The 19699-nt window shown below is 44.2% G+C and overlaps 1 protein-coding gene across 10 annotated transcripts in view; it reads left to right on the forward strand.

Annotated features, from left to right (window-relative positions):
- The window catches only part of ADAMTSL3 (ADAMTS like 3), a 365276-nt gene that overhangs the window by 57573 nt on the left and 288004 nt on the right, over window positions 1-19699 (forward strand). For all 10 annotated transcript variants that reach the window (XR_011075723.1, XM_068558758.1, XM_068558696.1 and 7 more), the window contains one exon: window positions 7860-7979. Coding sequence is in view for 9 of the 10 variants with exons in the window: in XM_068558758.1 (XP_068414859.1) it covers window positions 7860-7979 (120 nt within the window). In the remaining variant the exon portion in view is untranslated. The remainder of the gene's footprint in view (window positions 1-7859; window positions 7980-19699) is intronic.

Here is a 19699-nt window from a genome sequence, read left to right on the forward strand (position 1 = left end):
GAAAGGATGGGCCAGATCTAAAGAGGGCGTGAATGACCGGGGATGGTACAGTCCGGCTCTCGGTCCCGAATACAAATATGGCTTAACAGTGGCAGGTAGGAAAGAGAACTTAGTGATCTTTATTGACCACAGTTCTGTAGAGGTCAGTGGTGTGGTGTTTGGCTGTGCTCACACTCTGGAGAGAGACGAACGTCCACCTGTAGCGCTCAGACAAGGCTGGGAGAAGGGTTTAAACTGGCTTGTTGAAATTCAATGAGAATCCCATTGTATTCTTTTTAATGGTGACTGCTCAACCTTCGAGGAGTATTGGGTTCTGTTCTCTATATAGGAACACCCACTTCTCCTCCACTTGTTTCTCCTTCCATGCCATCAGCCAAGTCTTGATAGACATTCTCTATCCTTTCCAGGGTGTAGATGGGGGCTAGGATGCTGAAATCCTGTCCTTGAACCCCCATCCCATACTTACTTCCTCCTGCCAAAGTCAAAGCCTTCAGCTGGAGGGGGAGGTGGATCAACTGCATCCTCAGGTCCCTGGAGGGGCCGTCTGGATTCCTTCTGACCCTGTCCCCGGTGACTTGGCAGCTGTGGACAGCGATTCGGCAGCTGTGGACAGTGGCTGGTGGGATGATGCATTTTGGCAGTTGCTCTCCTCAGCCCTGGATCTGCGCCCTGGGAAGATTGCACACTTCCTGGTCCGACCTCCCTCCCCCAACCCTGCCGTCAACTCTTGCTGCTGAAGGGGCCTGAAGCCTTTGGTCACCCTGTCCTGTGAGGAACCGCCTGACACCGAGTCTCCCTGACATTTAGGAAGTCAACCCCCAGGTGGTGAGAATGTCAGCGCGTGTTCTTTGCTGCCCGGGGTGCTTGCTTTCTGAAGCCATGAGTCAACTTAGCCATTTCTCCTTCAAGGAAGGTCCAGTTTTTCCAAGACTGTTTTCCACTGAGGGAGCTGGGGGACTGGGATGGGGGTGAACGTTTGCTCAGCAGCTGGGACTTTGTGTGTCCCTAGTTAAATGTCCTGATGTCCTGTGTCTTGGTTTCTTCCTGTGTGAAAAGAGGCTGGTGACACATACCTCACAGCGTAGCGATGAGGACAGATAGAGGCAGTGTTCACAAATCCTAGCTCACAGTAGATGCTCAATAAACTTGAGTTTCCTTCCTTCCCAGTTTTCTCTTCAAAGGGCCTCTATTGAGTCTATGTGCATGACTGTGGAAGATGCTGCAGGAGAAATTCCTGCTCCAAGGTAGGGGTTGGGATTAGACTGTCTCTAAAACTTCTTCCAGTTATATAGCTCTGTGACTCAAATATTTGTCCCTTCCCAAATCCCACTCTGTTCAGATTCTAGAATTCAGTTCCCTCTAGGGAGAGGGAAAGGCAGGGGAAGGACGTGGGGGAGGATGACAGAGGAAAGGTACCTCATTCCACCCTTGGGGAGCAATGGGCCACTTCAGACTAGGTTGGTATCTCTGAACTTCCTAGATTCTGACAGACCCCTTTTGCCTTGTAAGAGAGTGAGCTCCCCGTCACTAACGGTATTCAAGCAGAGGCTGCAGGGCATCTGGCAGGATTGCTGAGGTGGACAGGCTGGATTAAATGACTGAGACGTTCCCTCCCAGCACTGAGCTTTCACGATCATGGGATGCTGCAGGACGGCTCTTCAAACAAGCATGGTGGTGCACCCTCGCCACTATAGAGGGAAAGGACTTGGATGGCACCAGGCTGTAGCCTCGACTCCCAAATGACTGAAAAATTGACTCAGGAGTAAGGATTCTGATAAAAAGCCCATGTGCTTAGAGCCCATGCTCTGCAACAAGAGAAGCCCCACAATGATAAGCCTGCGCACCGCAACGAAGAGTAGCCCCCGCTCGCCGCAACTAGAGAAAGCCTGAGTGCAGCAACACAGCCAAAATACAAAAAAAATTCTGGTAGTTCGAAGAGAATTAAAAAAATAAAAATAAAAGAAGCACAACAGACAAATACTCTGTTTACAGAGGCTTAGGACAGTCCCCCCTCGCCACAGAAGGCAGCAACTTGGTACGAAATGTGGCTGCACTTTTCTTTCAGCAGTAGGGTGGCTGCAGCTGCAGCAGAGCCCAGGAAAGAGAGCCAGCTCAGAGGTGAGAAAGCTGAATGGGGCCGGGGTGGGTGGGGGTGGTTGGAGAGGGTGATAGAGACAAATGGATGATCTTGGGACCGGGAGTCCCTGGGACCTCGCAGAAGGGTATCCAAGGAGTAGGCGCAGGGGAGATGGAGGCTCCAAGTCTGCTAGGGAGCATGGCCTGATGAAGGCCTATGTGGGCCAAGGGCCCTCATCTGGACAAAAGCCAGAGCCTCTGCAATCAATATGGATCCCACTCCTCTTTCTTCTCAGGGGTTTTGCACCTGTAGTTACCTCTTCTGTCTTCTCCATTCTCTCTCTTGCTACTGGATGATCCCTGTAAGCAAACAAACCTGCTCCAGTGTCTCCTATCTTTAAAAATTCTACCTGCGATTCCACGTTTCCCTCCAGCTATGAGTCTACTTTGGAGTAGAGTAGTCTGCTCTGGAGTCTACTCCAGCTAAACCCCTACTTTGGAGCAGGAATTTCTCCTGCAGCATCTTCCACAGTCATGCACATAGACTCAGAAACTCACGTTTCTGAGTCTCTCATCACGGTCTCTACTTCCTCTTCTCCCATTCACCTCTCAAAGCCATGACAGTTGTCCCTGCTGCATCACCGTAACTACTCTTGTCAAGGTCAACAGTGACCTCCTTGCTGTCAGATCCAGTGGACACGTCTCTGGCCTCATCTCAGTCTCTTAGCAGCATTCAAGACCATTGGTCACTCTGATGCTGAATCATTCCATGACCCAATATTTGTCTTTTTTTTCCTTCATTCTACTCTAATTGATTATCATTTTTAGTCTCTTTTGCTTGCTATTCCTCTTCTACTCACGTTCAGATATTAGACATTTATTTTTTTAATTTTTAATTTTATTTATTTATTTTGGCTGTGTTGGGTCTTTGTTTCTGTGCACGGGCTTTCTCTAGTTGCGGCAAGCGGGGGCTACTCTTTGTTGCGGTGCGCAGGCTTCTCATTGTGGTGGCTTCTCTTGTTGTGGAGCACGGGCTCTAGGCACACGGGCTTCAGTAGTTGTGGCACGTGGGCTTCAGTAGTTGTGGCACGCAGCCTCAGTAGTTGTGGTGCACGGGCTTAGGTGCTCCGCGGCACGTGGGATCTTCCCGGACCAGGGATCAAACCCGTGTCCCCTGCACTGGCAGGTGGATTCTTAACCACTGTGCCACCAGGGAAGTCCTCAGATATTAAAATTATTGAGGGCTCCAGACAAAGCCGTCTTGTCCGCCAAACTCATTCTCTAGGGAGGGTCCTTTCCAGTATGATGCTGTAAATATATATGTGTAGGAAATGAAAACGATGTCTTCCAAATTTCTGTCTTTAGCCTTAGACCTCCCTTATGAGCTCCAGACTTGCATATTGAACAGCCAGCTCAAGCTTTCCACATGGATGGATGTCTCATACACATCTCAGACTTCATGTGACCCAAACAGACCCAAACTCTCTGCCCCTCCCCAGCAGATCCCTTCCTGCCTCAGGGCAACCCACCCATTGAATCTTTTTTTTTTTTCCTTAAAGAACTTTTCTTCTTACTACTTAACATCTCTTATTTATTTATTTAAGCTGCGCTGGGTCTTAGTTGCGGCATGCGGGATCTTTGTTGCAGCATGCGGGATCTTTAGTTGCGGCATGCAGACTTTTAGTTGTGGCATGTGGACTCTTAGTTGCAGCATGCAAGTGGGATCTAGTTCCCTGACCAGGGATCGAACCTGGGCCCCCTGCATTGGGAGCGCAGAGTCTTACCCAGTGGACCGCCACGGAAGTCCCTCATACTGAATCTTTTGTAGCCTGTTGCTCAAGCCCAAACCTGGAAGTCATCCTTGATTCCTTGCTTTTTCTCACCTGTCAGTAACTTCTAGTCTATCTACCTCTCCCCTTCACCACGGCCGTCCTCCCAGTCAAAGGAATCATCCCTTCTCAACTGGATTAGTGCAATGGCCTTCTAATGGATCTATATGATTCCATCTTGCATCCTCCTAACCTATCCTCCACAAAGCAGTCAGTGTTAACTGAAATCTATAGTTCTTCAACTCCTTGCCATGACCTGTAAGGCTTTGAATGTCCCAGCTCCTCCTTTCTCTCTTATTTCCATTTCATGCACTCTCTTCCTTGTTCACACTGGATCCAGCCGCACTGACTTCCTTTGTGATCTGCAGTCCCACTGACCTGCTTCCCACCTTAGGGCTTTTGTACTTGCTTTCTTTTCATCATGAATGTTCATCCTTGGCTCTTTGAGTGACTGGTTCCTTCTTACCTGTTAGGTATTAGCTTAAACCTTGTCTTCTCAGGTACACCTTCCTCATCTTCTTATCTAAAGTTAAACAACCCTCTCCCAACCTTATTCTCATATCCCCCTGTTTATTTCCTTTATAGCACTTAGAGCTTTAATTTTCTTGTTTATGAATTTGTTTGCTTATTTTATTATGTATCTCTTCCCACTAGAGTATAACCTTCATGAAAAGAGGGACCTTATCTTCCTTGTACGTCATTGTATTCATAGCACTTAGAACAGTTTCAGGCATGTAGTAGGTGCTCAATAAATATGTGTTGAATGTATGGTCAACTGAAGATAAGCATCATACTGGGAGGCCCTGTGTATTCAGGGAGCTGATTTCAGGTGTTGATCCTAGGCTGCTCCCAGCCCCCACTGTTTGGTAAAACGATCTAACTGTGTCTTTGCACATGGCCAGTAACATGTTCCAGCCCTGGCTCCTGCTCTGTGGTGTTTGGCAAGTCTCTTCACTTTCAGAGCCTTAGTTTACTCATTTCTAAAGAAAGGAGTTTGACCTGGATGACTTCTAAGGCCTCTTCAGGCCTTTAAAACTATGATTCTACCATCTCTGAAGCCAATAGAGGCAAACAACAACAACAACTAACTTTTATCGATATTTCGCTAAGCATTTTGGTAATCAGTGTCTATGAATTACGTTAAGATAGAATCCATTCTTTACCAGCGGTTATATAAAATTTGGCCCTGAGGTTTACCTAGATGTGTTTTTATCCTTGGTGAGAAGAGCGATACTTTTACACATACTCAAACTTCCTAGGAAACATACAGAGACATACATTTGACTATCAAATTCACCTCTTATTTTCACGTGAAAGTTTTTATTCCCGCCTCACCTTTTTAAACCCTGATAAATACAATGTAAAGTTTGGAACAGTGGCTCACAAAGTGGAAGGTAATCAGCTATAGTTATAATAAAGTCATAAGTGTCTGCTGTTTTTTTCCCACACTAATGAATACTGAGGGCTGGAAAGCTTTACTACCAGGAAGACTTTTTGCTTTTTCTGATATTTCATGCAGAGCCCCATAGAACACTGCTAAAGCGTGTGAGAGTCCGGTTGTCTGCAGAGGCTGTGGCATTAGCTCCCCTTCCTTTTCCTCCCAAGGTCACTTAGGAACAATCTCCAGCACTTATCAGAGAGCTGGCCGGCCAGGTCTGACAGATGTATTCTGTGCCCTTGCCTGGGCCTGATCAGACCTCCTTTCCAGGCTCTTGACATCGTGGCTTTGCTGTGGACCTCAGGGTGACCATGCTAACTTTTAGAGCAGAGCCTCCCCACAGGAAGGTGACATAACAGAGAAAACCTCCACAGAGCACCCGGTGGTGGTCTGAACACTGGGGTGACAGACACGTGTCAAGGGTGGCTTCACAGTGTAGCAGATAGAACATCCACAGGCGTTTTTCCAATTTCCCGCACTCAGGTAGGAGTCACTGGGCCTCAAGCAGGCCATTCAGAAGGAGGGCAAAGGAGATCTGGGGCTGCAGGGCTCTGGGAAGATTCCTGTCTCTCGCTTGTTGCTGAGCCCCTCATGTGAATGAAATTTAATGAGAAAATCTTGAAATTCTTTGAACAGGGTAGGGCTCACCAAAACACAGACTTATCTGTTCGAAGTGCCTTAACAAAGCTATCACGTCTTGATTTCTTTTTTTTAACGTGTAGCATTCAAATGGCTGTTTTTGCTTTAACCGCAGTTCCTGCTGCAGTTTGGAATTGTGACCCCCGGTGGGGCAGAGGTGTTAGAGGGGTACTTTTATTCCCCACTCCTCCTATTTGCAGAAAATGATTTCCTCGAAGTTACACCCGTGGCCTCTCACTCTGTTTCTTGCTCACTCCTTCTGGAGCAGGGGGAGTGAGGTACCCTGTTGGGGGCAGAATCATGGACCCGTGTTTTTGATCATGTGGGGCTAAGCACTGGGGGTTCCATCTCCTTTATCTCGTTCCTCCTTGAACCAGTCAAGGCAGTGATCCGAATAAGCCCTCTACATGCTCCAACATCCCTTGGATGGGGGCGTGGCAAGTGTTGGTAGCAAGTCCATTGGGCCATTGTGTCCAAGCCATATTCTCCAACAGATGATGTCCTTCCTGTCTCCCCTTGACCCCGACAAATGGGGCTTACGTCTACGGATTCAGATGCCAGGGCGTGAGCTTTCCTTGAATCCAGTGGAGTCTTTCTGCAAAATCCATGTTTATTGAATCTTGGATTTTTTAATATAAACATACAAAGCATTATGAGAAAAAAGTCTCAAAGGAAATACATCAAAACAATTAAAAGTGGTTATTATAGGTTGGAGTATTTATGGGCGGTTTTTATTTTATTTTGCACTCATCTAAATTTTCTAAAGTTTCTGGAAGGAACATGCACTTCTGTTATAGTATGGAAAAAATAAGTTTGTTTCTCACTCTTTCACCAAACAATCAAAAACAGAAAGAAAGAAAGAAAAGGAAAGAGAAAGAAAGTACATCCTAGAAACAATGGATTTGTAACAACAGAACTTAAGCAAGTTAACCTCACTGTGGCTGCATTGCTGGAAGGTTGTGGGCCGGAGGAAGGAACAGGTGTCAGGGAGTAAATACTGTGTGAGCTGATTTGAGGTGGCCCAGGGTGCTATCCTGGTCTAACAGCCCCTCAACACAGATACCTGGTGTGTCTCACATGGCCTTTGCCAAGAGAGGGCACTTCCCTTTTTTAAAAAAATTTTTATTGAAGTATAGTTGATTTACAATGTTGTGTTAATTTCTGCTGTGCAGCAAAGTGACTCAGTTATACATATATATATATACAGATATATATGTGTATATATACACATATCTGTATATACATATATACAGATATGTGTATATATACACATATATATGCATTCTTTTTTATATTCTTTTCCATTATGGTGTATCACAGGATATTGAATACAGTTCTCTGCGCTATACAGTAGGACCTTGTTGTTTATCCATCCTATATATACTAGTTTGCATCTGCTAATCCCAAACTCCCAATCCATCCTTCCCCCACTCCCCTCCCCCTTGGCAACCACAAGTCTGTTCTCTATGTCTTTTGAGTCTGTTTCTGTTTCACAGATAGGTTTACTTGTGTTGTATTTTAGATTCCACATATAAGTGATATCATATGGTATTTGTCTTTCTCTGTTTGACTTACTTCACTTAGTATGATAATCTCTAGGTCTAATGCCATTTGAAATAATGCAAATGGCATTATTTCATTCTTTTTTATGGCTGAGTAATATTCCATTGTGTATATGTACCACATCTTCTTTATCCATTCGTCTGTCAAGGGACATTTAGGTTGTTTCCACGTCTAGGCTATTGTAAATAGGCACTTCCCTTTTCTTGGTACAGCCTTTTGGTGGGTGGATTCTCTTGGACTCACCCTTTTCAGAGACTGCCTGTTGGGAGTCCTTACTGGGGCCTTATTTGTAACCAAGTGATCTTGCCTTTCAGACCACGGCAGAGAAGTCTCCTGGGGCCTATTTCCTTCCTGAGTTTGCACTCTCCCCTCAGGGAAGTTTTCTGGAAGATACAACAGGGGAGCAGTTCCTCACGTACCGCTATGACGACCAGGTAAGAACTTCATTAAAGAGCCTATTTTTGGCTTTGCCATTTGCCAATGGGCAGGAAACAGTTTCTCAAAAATAACTTCAAAATAATTATATTTCCTCCTTGGCACCACTTATATAATAGACCCATTACACCAGGAAGGACCCCAAGACCCTGGGCTGCTCATGCTTGCATGTAGCTTCCTGCACAGTGTGCAGTTCTCGCTCTCGTTGGGGCATTGCCTTGAGTGACACATTCTCTTATTTTCATCAGAAATATTTCCATATTAATATAAATATTTAAATTCGTTCATTTCAGCTACCGCCAAATTTATCATGTAATTCTGAAGTTATCCAAAAGTTCTGTTTTCTGATTAAGCTTTACTTTCTTTGCCCTCTTAGCTCTTACTTTATTTCTTTTACCAGCACCAAAACTTTTCTTTTCAAAGCCCATTTTCCAGAAAGGGAAAACATATGCATGCCTCTGTGTGAGGGCGCGTGTGTGTGCACAGGCGTGTGTGTTTAAATCACTGCACGAAACCCGACTGGAGAGTGAGGCCGTGCTTGGCTGAGATGGAGAAACCGCACACTCGCGACTGTGACCCTCCATTCTCGATTCACATTGATGCCCTAACAGCACGGAAGATGACATATGTCTTTGAAATCACTCACAACTCGTTTGAAACAGAGAATGTCAATTTTGCCAAAGGCAGAGGTTTCTAGCTGATAGGGCCTGAACTTCTGAGGCAGTGGTGCAAACTGGGCTAGGATTTAGGATGATGAGTGACGCGGAAAGATCTGGTAGACCTTGGCACCTAAGGGGCCAAGTGTGGGTGAGGAATGGGGCAAGAATGTCTTCTCATGGGACATGACGGGGTGGAGGAAGATGGCCCAGGGGCCGAGGTCCGCTGTGCTGTCCTGATCTGTGTGGTCAAGGCTGGTGAGTTCTGGCTTGAGTTGCGCAGGGCCTAGTTAGGGGGTGAAAGATATTGCTCGGAAGGAGCGGCTCTGGGAAGGTCAGTCTGCCAGCATGGGTAGATGTAAGATGTGACAGCAGGGAGTGGTACGCGACTCTGGGGCTGGCTTGGAGGTGGGCAGAGTGCAGATGAGGCTGGGAGGAGGATTAAAGTCTCCGGCAGCATAACTGGTTGATGAACGATGGAGCATGGAGGGCGGGTAGAGACATCTATTGCAGGGTGCTCTGTATCCCAGCTCAGGGGGAGGCACCATTGATTTTGATCCTCAGCGTCTACTGAGTGACCTGTGCTTGGTACATTGAGCTCTGGAGCTGGGATTGGGGTGAGGGGCAGGCTGTGAACCAGTGCACCCAGCTGTGAGCAGGATGCTATCCAGGTAGTCAGGGGCAGGGGTGGGATGAGACCAGTTTTTTTTTTTTTTTATCAAAATTGTCAACATCGATCATTTAAGTTCCCTGAATAGCGAGTCCACAAATAGTTATTACAGGGAGCAGGGGTGGGGTGGAAGATGATTCGATATTCATGTTATAGACCCCAGTTAGTCCTTTGGACAGGCATTTGAGCCTGGTTGCTAAGAGGGCCTAAACCATCACATTGCCTTTTGACCTTCTCCCTGATGGATTTTTAGAGGGCCTATGATTTATGGCTCCTTTTAATCAAGAAATTAATGCTCTAACAGGTTTTCATATGAGAGCTTCAGAGAAACTAACTGAGGAGGCAGTGAAGGATAGAAGAGAGTGTCTGGAAAATCACGAGCTCCGTGTTTTTTAATTAAAGAGTGGTTGATGCCTTCTCCAGGTTCTGCAGATAAATGATATTTAATATAATAACAATATAAAAGCTAGCAAAAGAGGAAAGTAAGCCCCTTTAGTCTTTCCAAAAGGCCTAAAGCAGATGTTAAAAGTGTGTGGCACGCCGTGGAAATTTTGTCCTGGGACACAGTGTTCCAGAGAGCCCCAGTGAATAGCATATGAAAACATTCTGTGTTGGCCCCCACTGTGTATTTCTTTTAAGGGAAAGGAACAAGGTCAAACTATAACAAGCCAATAATAGCACCTACCCTCTGCTACTAAAGGCAAAGAAAATAGGCCTTTGTACCAAACTAGGTGTATCTGTTGAATGAATCTCAAGAATGTAATCATCTAGAGACTGTTAACCCATCAGCCCAAGCCTTGATTCTCTTTTCTCTTAATGCTGAGTGTGCAGACTGCACTGTCATATCAGGGAGCTTCTTAGGCTCAGGGGAGAAGTTAGATCAAATATGACTCAGTTTGAAAACTCCCCCTATCCTGTAACATACCATAAAATGTGAAGAACATCTAAGAACATAGACTCAGGAGTCAGACTGCTTTGGATTTGAACTCCATTTCTGATGTTTTATTTGCTGTGTGACTTCCGACAAGTTACTTCACTTCTCTGTGCCTCAGTTTTGTCATCTGTGAAATATATGATGGTGTCAACCTCACGGAAATGTTTTAAGGATTAAAGGAGATAATTCATATGTCTCCCTGCACAGGTTCTGGAGCATATAAGCCCTTAATCTAGCTATTGTTATTGCTAGTAGTATTATTTGCAAAGACTCAATTCAGAGAATCTCAGATATTCTTATGCTAAAGAAAAGGAAGAAGCATATTCTCCATTAATATCAAAGGACCTCACACAATATGTTCAATTTTTTATTAAGGTATAACAAGCATATAGTAAAGTACACCCATATCTGAAGTGTAGAACTTGGTAAGTTTTTAAATAACTTTACACCTCTGTAGCCACCACCCAGATCCAGCAATTAAACATTCCCAGCACCCTAGGAAGCTCCTTGGGACCCTTCTGGTCAATATCCCTCACCCAAGAAGTAACCACCATCCTGACTTCTATCACTCTTATAGATTCGTTTTGGTTTTTACTTTTATTTTTTATATAAATGGAATCATACAGCACACACTCATTTGTGTTTGGCTTCTTTCACACATCATGATGTCTGAAGGGTTCAACCAAGTTGCTGGATCCAACATAATTCAGGGTTTAATGTCTGTCTGTTGCGCTCTTTGGAACGAACTGTCTCATGTTGGAACAGATCGCAGCATATTGGGTGGCATGCAGCATTGCTCTTGCACAGACGTTCCCAGGTTGTCCCTCAAAGGTTTTCAGGGCAGCCCCTCCAAAGATTCCATACCGGGAGTGTGGTGGAGGCGGTTTTCCAGAGTAGCCTTTGTTCCATCCCAGCAGATGCTGGCATTGCATGATCAGAAATAGGTATAGGTCTGTATGAGTTGCCACCCAGGGCAGTCAGTGTCTGTGCTGTCATGTCGCTTAAGTACACCTACCTGTGGAGTTTGCGAGTATGTGCCAAAGGCACTGTCCTACTGTCCCAACAGCCTGAAATCAGAGTGACAAAAGTGCTTATGCTGCGGGCGCTGCTGTCTGGTTACTGAAGTTGTTGGGTCAAAACTGGGTTCACTAGGAACTTTCTACCTATCAAATACTCATTTGATAAAATGGGAAGCAAGCAGATGATGTGTTTGCTCTCTTCGACGACCCCTGTAGGACTTTTTTTTTTTTTTTAATTTAAGAACATTTTTATTGAAGTATAGTTGATTTACAATATTGTGTTAGTTTTAGGTGTACAGTAAAGTGATTCAGGTGTCTATATCTTATTATTTTTTTCAGGTTATTTTCCACTATACGTTATTACAAAATATTGAATATTGTTCCCTGTGTTATACAGTAAATTGTTTTTTTTTTTGAATTTTATTTTTTTATATAGCCTGTAGGACTTTTAAAAGTATTTTATTCTGGTGTATTTTCATGAAGACCTTCAGGTCACTCTTCAAATGTCTCCTGGATTAGGTGTCTGGAAAACTAATAACCCTGAGGCCAGTAAAGCACAGCTGTGATATAGGCTGTGTTTAATGAGTCACATAAAAGGCACGCTGTGGATTATACAGGGGACTGAGGTGGCTTCTAGTGAAGTAAGCCGTTCTGAAGCCAACTGGGTAGCCGTGCGGTTCAGTGCACACAGGACTAGTCAGACAGCCTTCGTATTGCTTCTGCCACTAATTGGCTTGCAATTTAACAAAGTTATCCAACATCTTTGGACCACAGATGCCTCATTTGTCTTGAAAAACAAAGCGACCGTATTTCATGATCCAAAATCCTTCCCCCCAAAATAGTCTATTTTTCGAAACTACAAAATGATTATTCTACATTGCAGAGTGTTAATTGGATCATTCTGATTATCGAGGCAGGCTTGCCAGCAATGCAGTAAACTGTTACTTAGAGAATCATAGAATTTTACAACTGGTGGAGACTTTGGCTCAAATGCCTCATTTTACAAGTCAAGGAAACAGAGCCTCTGAATATGCAAATGACTTACTCAAGGACACCCGGATGGTTATGTGAAAAAAACTAAAACTTACACTCCACACCTCAGGCTCCCCGACTCTGAGATACATCCAGTTGCTTCTCTCAGAAGAATCGCCTAGAAAATTATCTCTTTTCCCAAAAATCCTGGTTCCACTGTTACGGTGAATAGGGCTTTGGAGACATTAGTAGATCCAAGGGAATGATTTCATATTCATGGGTTGCTTCATCAGCTCATTCTTAACTCCTTCGGGAATTAGGAATTAACCATTCTGATAGCATTTATAGGGAGAATTATTATCACAGTAGGAATGACATTGTTTTCAAGTTCTGGGTGAAACGTGGTAGCGGAGATGAAAATGGCACCGACTTCCCATGTAATCAGCAGATCCTTGGAATGAAAGCGTTCTGACATTCGGTTGCATCCGTGGTACAAGGTAGTTAAAATGTGTTAGTTTGGGATGACTTGCTAAGGAGCTTGTGGTGGAAAGCCTTGTTAGGCAGCCAGCCTCTGGGGTAGATTCTTTGGTCATTCCTCATGGTGGTTTTAGAGTTTTGTCCCCCAGAGGACCTGTTCACAGGCAAGCAGCTAAGTGTTGGCCGGTTCTAGGAAGTGGAGTCTTGAATTCTGCAGTTTGTTCTTTCTCCCATCGCTGATGAGGCAGAACTGAGAGCTGCTCAGTGTCTGCCTAAGTCTCTTTCTGGGAAAGAGGATGGCGAGTCTTCCCATCCTGCCCTTCAGCTCACTGAAGCTTTAGACGTGGGGCTTCATGGGTTGTCATGGGACTGACTTAAAAGTCTGTCCCAGGATTCGTGTTTCTCTGTTGAAAGTCATTTCTTTTCTTTTTTTTTTTTTTTTTTTAAAAGTTAGGGGAACTCTTTGTTTTGCACAAATATTCTTTTCTTTTTGTGTCTTATTTTTTTAGCATTTGTTAGGTGCAGGGAAATGTGGAAGGTACATCTTCCCAGATTTTGTGGATTGGCTATAATGTGCTTCCTCCTTATGGGCAGCCGTGGTGGGATAAAGGGGGTTAAGCACACTTAGAAATTCATGCCCATGTGCATTTTCCTGTGGTCCAAGGATTGTCTTTTCGTGTGCACATGTTGATGTAATGTCTACCTTGCCACCTTAGGCTACAAAGCACCAAAAGGCTGAAAAACAAAAACAAAAACAAAAACAAAAAACACCCAAAGCATTAACTTGAATTCCAGGCATGTGGGATAAGGCTGGGTGTTCATTTAGTGGTAGGTTCTGACTTTCCTAAAACTAACCTAGGGTAAATTCTGACATAAGCTTGCGGACATTTGGAAGAGAACGACCTTGATTTCATGTCGCAGAGGTCCTTTTATACTGTCTATACCCATCATCCTTTCTCCCCTGTTACCTTCTGTCTCCCCTGTAACTCCAGGTAAGGAGCCCCTGGCTGATCTGGCATTTGTTTTGTCTCTTTCTGCCCACGTTTAAGTGGATTCAAGATGTTTTTTCAAGTTAACATTGCTGTTAGCTATACTCTGATCTACCGTTGCTTTCAGCGACCTTGATTTCCAAATTCTTATTGTCTCCTGCTGCTTCCTCCTCCTCCTTTTAGCTCTTAAAAATCTGACTTCCAGTATCTCCTACTTCCACACCCCCCCTCACCTTAGACGGGCATCCTTTTCAAGAATTTCACTTCCTTTCCTGAAGTCAAATCCAGGGTTTGGTGCAAATCATTCTACGTCTGTAAAATGCTATGTTTGTAAAATTCTGTGTTTGTCAGGATCCTAAGGCCTTACGACGTCATCAATGGAGTCATAGTTGATTCTTTGCTTTCCTCCCCTGGATGCCGTTGACTGCTTACTTGTGTGATTTCTCGTTTCAAAACGCCTCTCCAATTTGTATTTTCTTTACTGTTTCCATCACCAGGGAGGTAGAGGGCTGGATGTGTGGCCCAGCCCTGACAGGCATCTGGAATTGTAGCATGACAGAGTTGGAAGGAAGTTTAGGGACTCTGTTTTTTCAGGTGAGGAGTCTGAGCCCCAGAGAGGAACAGTGTCTTACCCAAGATCACACAGCCAGGCAGTAGCAAAGCCAAGTGCCTGTTCTTTGCCCTGAAGCTCAGTTAAGACATTTTTACATCTAATCTGCGGGAAGGAAAAGTATGAGAGCAATGTTTAAATGAATTTTTAATACGAGTCGTAACAATAATATATTAATAATGAAGGCTTTGTGTAGTCTTCTTTCTAAACTTCTTTTAAATGTCTTTTTTTCTTCAACGATTATGACAAACCAAATTTTCCTCTTCCTTATTTAATTATTGATTTATGCATTCTTTCTAAGGACAAGAAATCTGTTTGCTGTGAGTCCATCTTTCTCAAAGTAACTTCTTCCGAACTTTTCATGAATATCTTGGCCGGGAGCTTCATTGTGGTTAAACTGTTGGCAGGCCTCAGAAATATCACTTGATGTTTCCAAGTTATTTATGTAATAGTTTTTAACTTGGGAAGTATATACCAACTTTTGAAGTTTCTAGTGAAGGGAAATGGCCTTAGCCCTCGGACATATAGGGTATTGTCATTGTCTTTGGGGATCTAGATCACATATTCTCCACATAGGAGAGTTTTCTGTGTTGTTTCTGGCCTATGTGTAAAATGTGTTTAAGCAGCGAGCCATTTGAGTTTGAATAGTTCATTCCTTTGTTAGTGAGTAATGTTGGTCAAATGTAGTTACGCTCCTTCGATATTCCAAAGATTTAGCGATCTAATGAGGAGGCGAGCTCATGGTCTGTTAGGAGAAGACAGGAACACACTGATTGGAATGACTTGTCCTCGATTCCTAGTTCAGGCACGCTGCAAATACACGAACACTGCGCACGCCACCGTACGTGCTGTTCTGATCGACTTTGGCACACGTGGAGTCTGAATTTCTTTATCATCGAGCGTTTCACACATCAGCTCGCTCTCAAGCATAAAAGAATTAGGTCTGTTAGATGGAGAGTCAGTTCCAGCCTCTGAAACATGCAAACATTCTCCTCTTCTAACGCTGTCTCCCTTGACTCATTTTTGGGATACCGTGTCATTTTTCAAATCACTTTCATCAGGTGGGTTAAATGGTAGATACAAGCTGGTGAAGTTCAAAACGGTCCCAGATGCAGTATCCCCTACACGTCCCTCACTGCAGTCAGGATTGCTGAGAGACAGGGCCCTTGCTGGCTGTGCCCAGACTTCTCTTCTCTCTGAGATCTGGCCAGTCCCTGCCCAGAGATGTTCCGGGTCTTCAAGCACTTTGAGACTAGGTCACTTCCAGTCATTCTACTGTGTCACCCTCAATCCTTGGATGAAAGAAAGCAAGTGGGCCCCCCCCCACCCCCGCTCTGCTCCGAAATGCGTGTTTCTCTTAAATGAATGCCAGGGCTTGCATTCTGTTGTGGTCTCTCTTCTTCAGGCATAGCAAAGGGAGTGGGTTTTATTGGTGTCTTGCTATCTTGGGCCAATGCTGGGCTAGGGCCAGGAAGCTCGCCTTGCAGGCTTGCTATGAGGGTGGGGAGTAAATGGCAGGTGGAAGACTCACTGGAAGCATGTTATTTCTTTCTCTTGTCAAGGACGACAGAGATTGAGAGAGCTACAAAACAAAGGTGAGTTGATTTGCTGGCCGGCCGAGAGAGAGCCATGTCAGGCAAGAAAGGACTTTGCTGATTTTCTCCAAGCTGAAGTTGGAAGGGCTAGATGTCGAGGCAATAATGGAATTTTTTCCCTATCATGAGGGATTTTAAGCATTATGTTTTGATTGGCTTATTTCGAGTTTGGAAATGTTCCTTTCTGTTGGGCCAATTCTGGCCTACATCACAAAACTACAGGCATGCTTGCAAAGAGGTTCCTGATGGGCTAAGGCTCTGTGAGGTTTGGGTCATTCCATGGATGCTTTTGCCTGCTCATGTTTGAAGCTTCATCAGTCTGCACTGTGTTTTCTTGGGTGTGGTCTTTGGGTAGTGAAGGCATTCTTCAGAAATGGTTCTGGCACGTGGATGCCTGAGGCCGGTTGGAGAAGTACCTTGAAAGTGTCTATAGTGTTATTCTCTATCTTACCTTTTATGATTCTTGTAATATGAGCCTCATGTCAACTTTCGTAGGTGGCCAACTGTCCTAGTTTTCTTGGGACTGAGATAATCCAGGCAAACTGGAACAGTTGATCACCCAACTTTCCAGGCCGGACTTTTCTGTGCACTCTTGGGCTGGAGTTACCAATGGAGATCAGTGGCCCTGAGGTCGAGGTGCTGCTGGCTACGGTGCTTGGTGGGACATTCCAAGGGCAAGTGGGGGACAAGGGTGTAGGTGTTAGGGATGTCCCATTTGGACATTCTCTCGGCATTGCCTTCCAGTGAATTTCCAGGTCTGGTTTTATTAATGAAGCTTTCATGTGTCCATTCACTTGGGTCTTCTCCATCTGCCGTCTTTGCACAGATTGTCCCAGTTGCTTGGAACATCCTTCTCTGCTCCTTATCACCCCACTCCCTCCCCTCACCTGGCATCTCTGTTGAACCCTTGTTCATCCTTCAGCTCAACTATTACTTCCTCAAGGAAGTCCCCTGATAGCATCCTCACCTTTCCTGCCCACCCAGGTGAGATTAGGTCTGCTTGCTTGCTTCCTTTCTTTAGCATCCTGGGAGCTTTTTTCTTGTAGCATTATCTGCCTCTCAAGCAGGCTATCACTAACCTTCCTGGGTGGCAGGAGGGAGCGAGGAGAGAGGAGTGGGTGTGAAGAGAGAGTGCGCCTGGTCAGTTTGAATTGCTAGTGCTGTTCTGGGCGACTTATTTATCCAAACAGCAAATCCCGTGGAGATGCTGCATCATGAACTATTTCAAGAAAACATGATCCAGGATCTGAGGTTTGGAGCACTTTTGATGAGCCCCACGTCCCCAGGGTTGGCAGTGATAGCCCAGGACAGTGACGGATGGCTTTTAATATTGCCTCTTCCCAGAAACCGTTTCAATTACATTCGTCATTCTGCACATGCACAAATGCACAATCGTTTTGGACAGGTTTCCACTTCTAAAAGTTCGTAATATGTGGCTGCTTTCAGGAATACATTTGAGTTATGTGGAAATTAAAGTACATAACATAACAGACACCCCTCTTTCCAGAACTGGATCTAACTCATTAAGGATGTTACCAAGTCCTTAAAGAGGACTTTAACCTCTCCTTCGAGGTTCTGACATTAATTCCCCCTCTTCTGCTCCCAGCACAGGGATTATTTCCTCCTCTGACTCTCCACTGGGCTCTGAGCCTCTTTGGGGTAGGGACTGTGTCTTTTCATCACCACAGGCTCAGATCTGACTTCATGGCCTGGCACGTGGTAGGCGCACAATGAACGTTTGCTTGTTGAAGGTTCCGTCCCTTGTCAAAAACCTTAAGTGGGTCCCATTGGTTTACTTCTCTGAAATAGCTCATTCCTGACTGGCATTCAAGTCCCTACATAGCTTGGTCCCTTATCCCCCATTTCTTTTTGTGTGCCCAGTGCTCTGGCCAAAATGGACTTCAGGTCCTTTCCAGCCTTTGCCTGTGCCAGGCCCTTGGCCGGCCAAGCTCCTCACTGAATGTCTGTGTTTCCTGCAGTGCCCGGCTTAGACAGCATCTCCTCCAGGTAGCTTTGAGAGAAGTTCCTCAGGGTGAAGCGCTTTCTTTCTGTTCTTTGGAGAGGAGCAGCTCATTCTTACTTAGGGCCCCAAGGCTTCATCTGGGTTTGTAATTATTTATGTGGATGTCTTATCTCTTCTACTAGAATAAGAGCAATTCTAGAGCGAGCCTGTGTAACTTCTCTGTGTCTCCCATGGACACCGAGTGGATAGAAGGCCGACTTCCAGCAGTGACAAGACTTGGAGAAATTCTAACTATACCTTTATTGCTGAGTTTTCTTTAAGGAATGGAATAAATGCTTCAAAAATGTTATTCATCCTTGATTATAGCAAAGAGTCTATCCTGATTTCTTTCTGGTGTGCATGTGTGTGTATATTCCTTTCTATTTTTTACTTTCTACCTGCAGCTGTGGGGAAATATGTTCTTTCTTCCAAACACTGTTAGCCCAAGGCTTGGTTGGAGAATCAGATTGTTCTCTGTTTTTGGACACTGGCTGCTCTGCTTTCAATTCTCAACTTTTTCCATGTGGCAGACCACCAACAAGGACAGAACTCCTAGTCCCTTTGAGTGCATCCTTCTCTTAACCTCTTCCCTCCGGGATGTAACACTGACAAGTTTTTAATTCTGCCAAGTTTAAAATGGTTGAGAAATTTTTCCTGTCTCATTAGAAAAAGGCAAGATTTTTGACTCAAAAATTTGCCTTTGAATTAGGTTTCCGCTACATGAAAATACATGTGTATTGAATAGAGCTATGATATATTAAATATATACATTAAATACAACTATGCTCTCTATAAAAACCTAATCCTCAACACACCATTCCCATGAAAGATTATAATGCTGTGAACTTAGGCGTTTCATATTTGACATCTGTGCTGGTAGCAGCAGTAGGATAAGGAACAGTCATTCATTCATTCCCTCAATAAATGTTGATTGAATCTCTGCAGCATGCCAGACATTGTGCTGGGTGTGGGATGTAATGATGTGAAGTAGTATTGCATCCAAAATAACTCCTGCAATTCCAATCTCGAAAGCTAGGGAAGAGGAAGCTTTTTCTAGTTCAAATAAAACTAAGATCATAGCTGCCTTTATTAAGCAGCCTCCGTATACAGGCACTGTATCAGATATTACATGTGAGTTATAACTACAGTTACTCCTCAAAAAAAAAAAAAATCCTCTGTGTGTGCTATGTGCAGCACATATACTAAAACTGACAATATGGGAAGGATTAGCGTGGCCCCTGTACAAGTTGGGATGAAATTTGTGAAGAGTTGAAAAAAAAAAGTGGGAGAGAATAAGGTATAGGGGCGAGGGATAGAAGCTAAGCTTCTCTGTATACATTTGAATTTGGAATCAAGCAAATAATTTACAAAACTCTAAAACAAAATTAGATTTAAAAAGTACGATCCCTAAAAATAAAAAAAAAAAAAACACAACTGAAAAAAATCTGTGTTTTCAGCTGAGGGCAGTAACCACATAGAGAAGAATTATTCCAAGTAACTTTAAGACATATTGATTTGACTGTAAGTGGGTATATCCAACGCCAAAAAGAACTAAAAATAAAATCATAAAACTTTTTGTAGGGATCACATTGTTGATGGTAGCATTGGCAATGCTATTCTGAGACTTCTATGGAGGTAATGTGGGATAAAGCAAATGAACAATACAGATGGATAATCTAATTTTTATTTCTGGCATTCTTGAGAACCCAGATTCTCAGTGAAGGAGCGAGGGGATACAAATATAAGAGAGAAGAAATTAAGTAAAAACCCTATAGTCCTAAAATTGAACTGTAAG

The sequence above is a fragment of the Eschrichtius robustus genome, chromosome 1 (genome assembly GCF_028021215.1).
Source record: "Eschrichtius robustus isolate mEscRob2 chromosome 1, mEscRob2.pri, whole genome shotgun sequence".
Lineage (NCBI taxonomy): Eukaryota > Metazoa > Chordata > Mammalia > Artiodactyla > Eschrichtiidae > Eschrichtius > Eschrichtius robustus.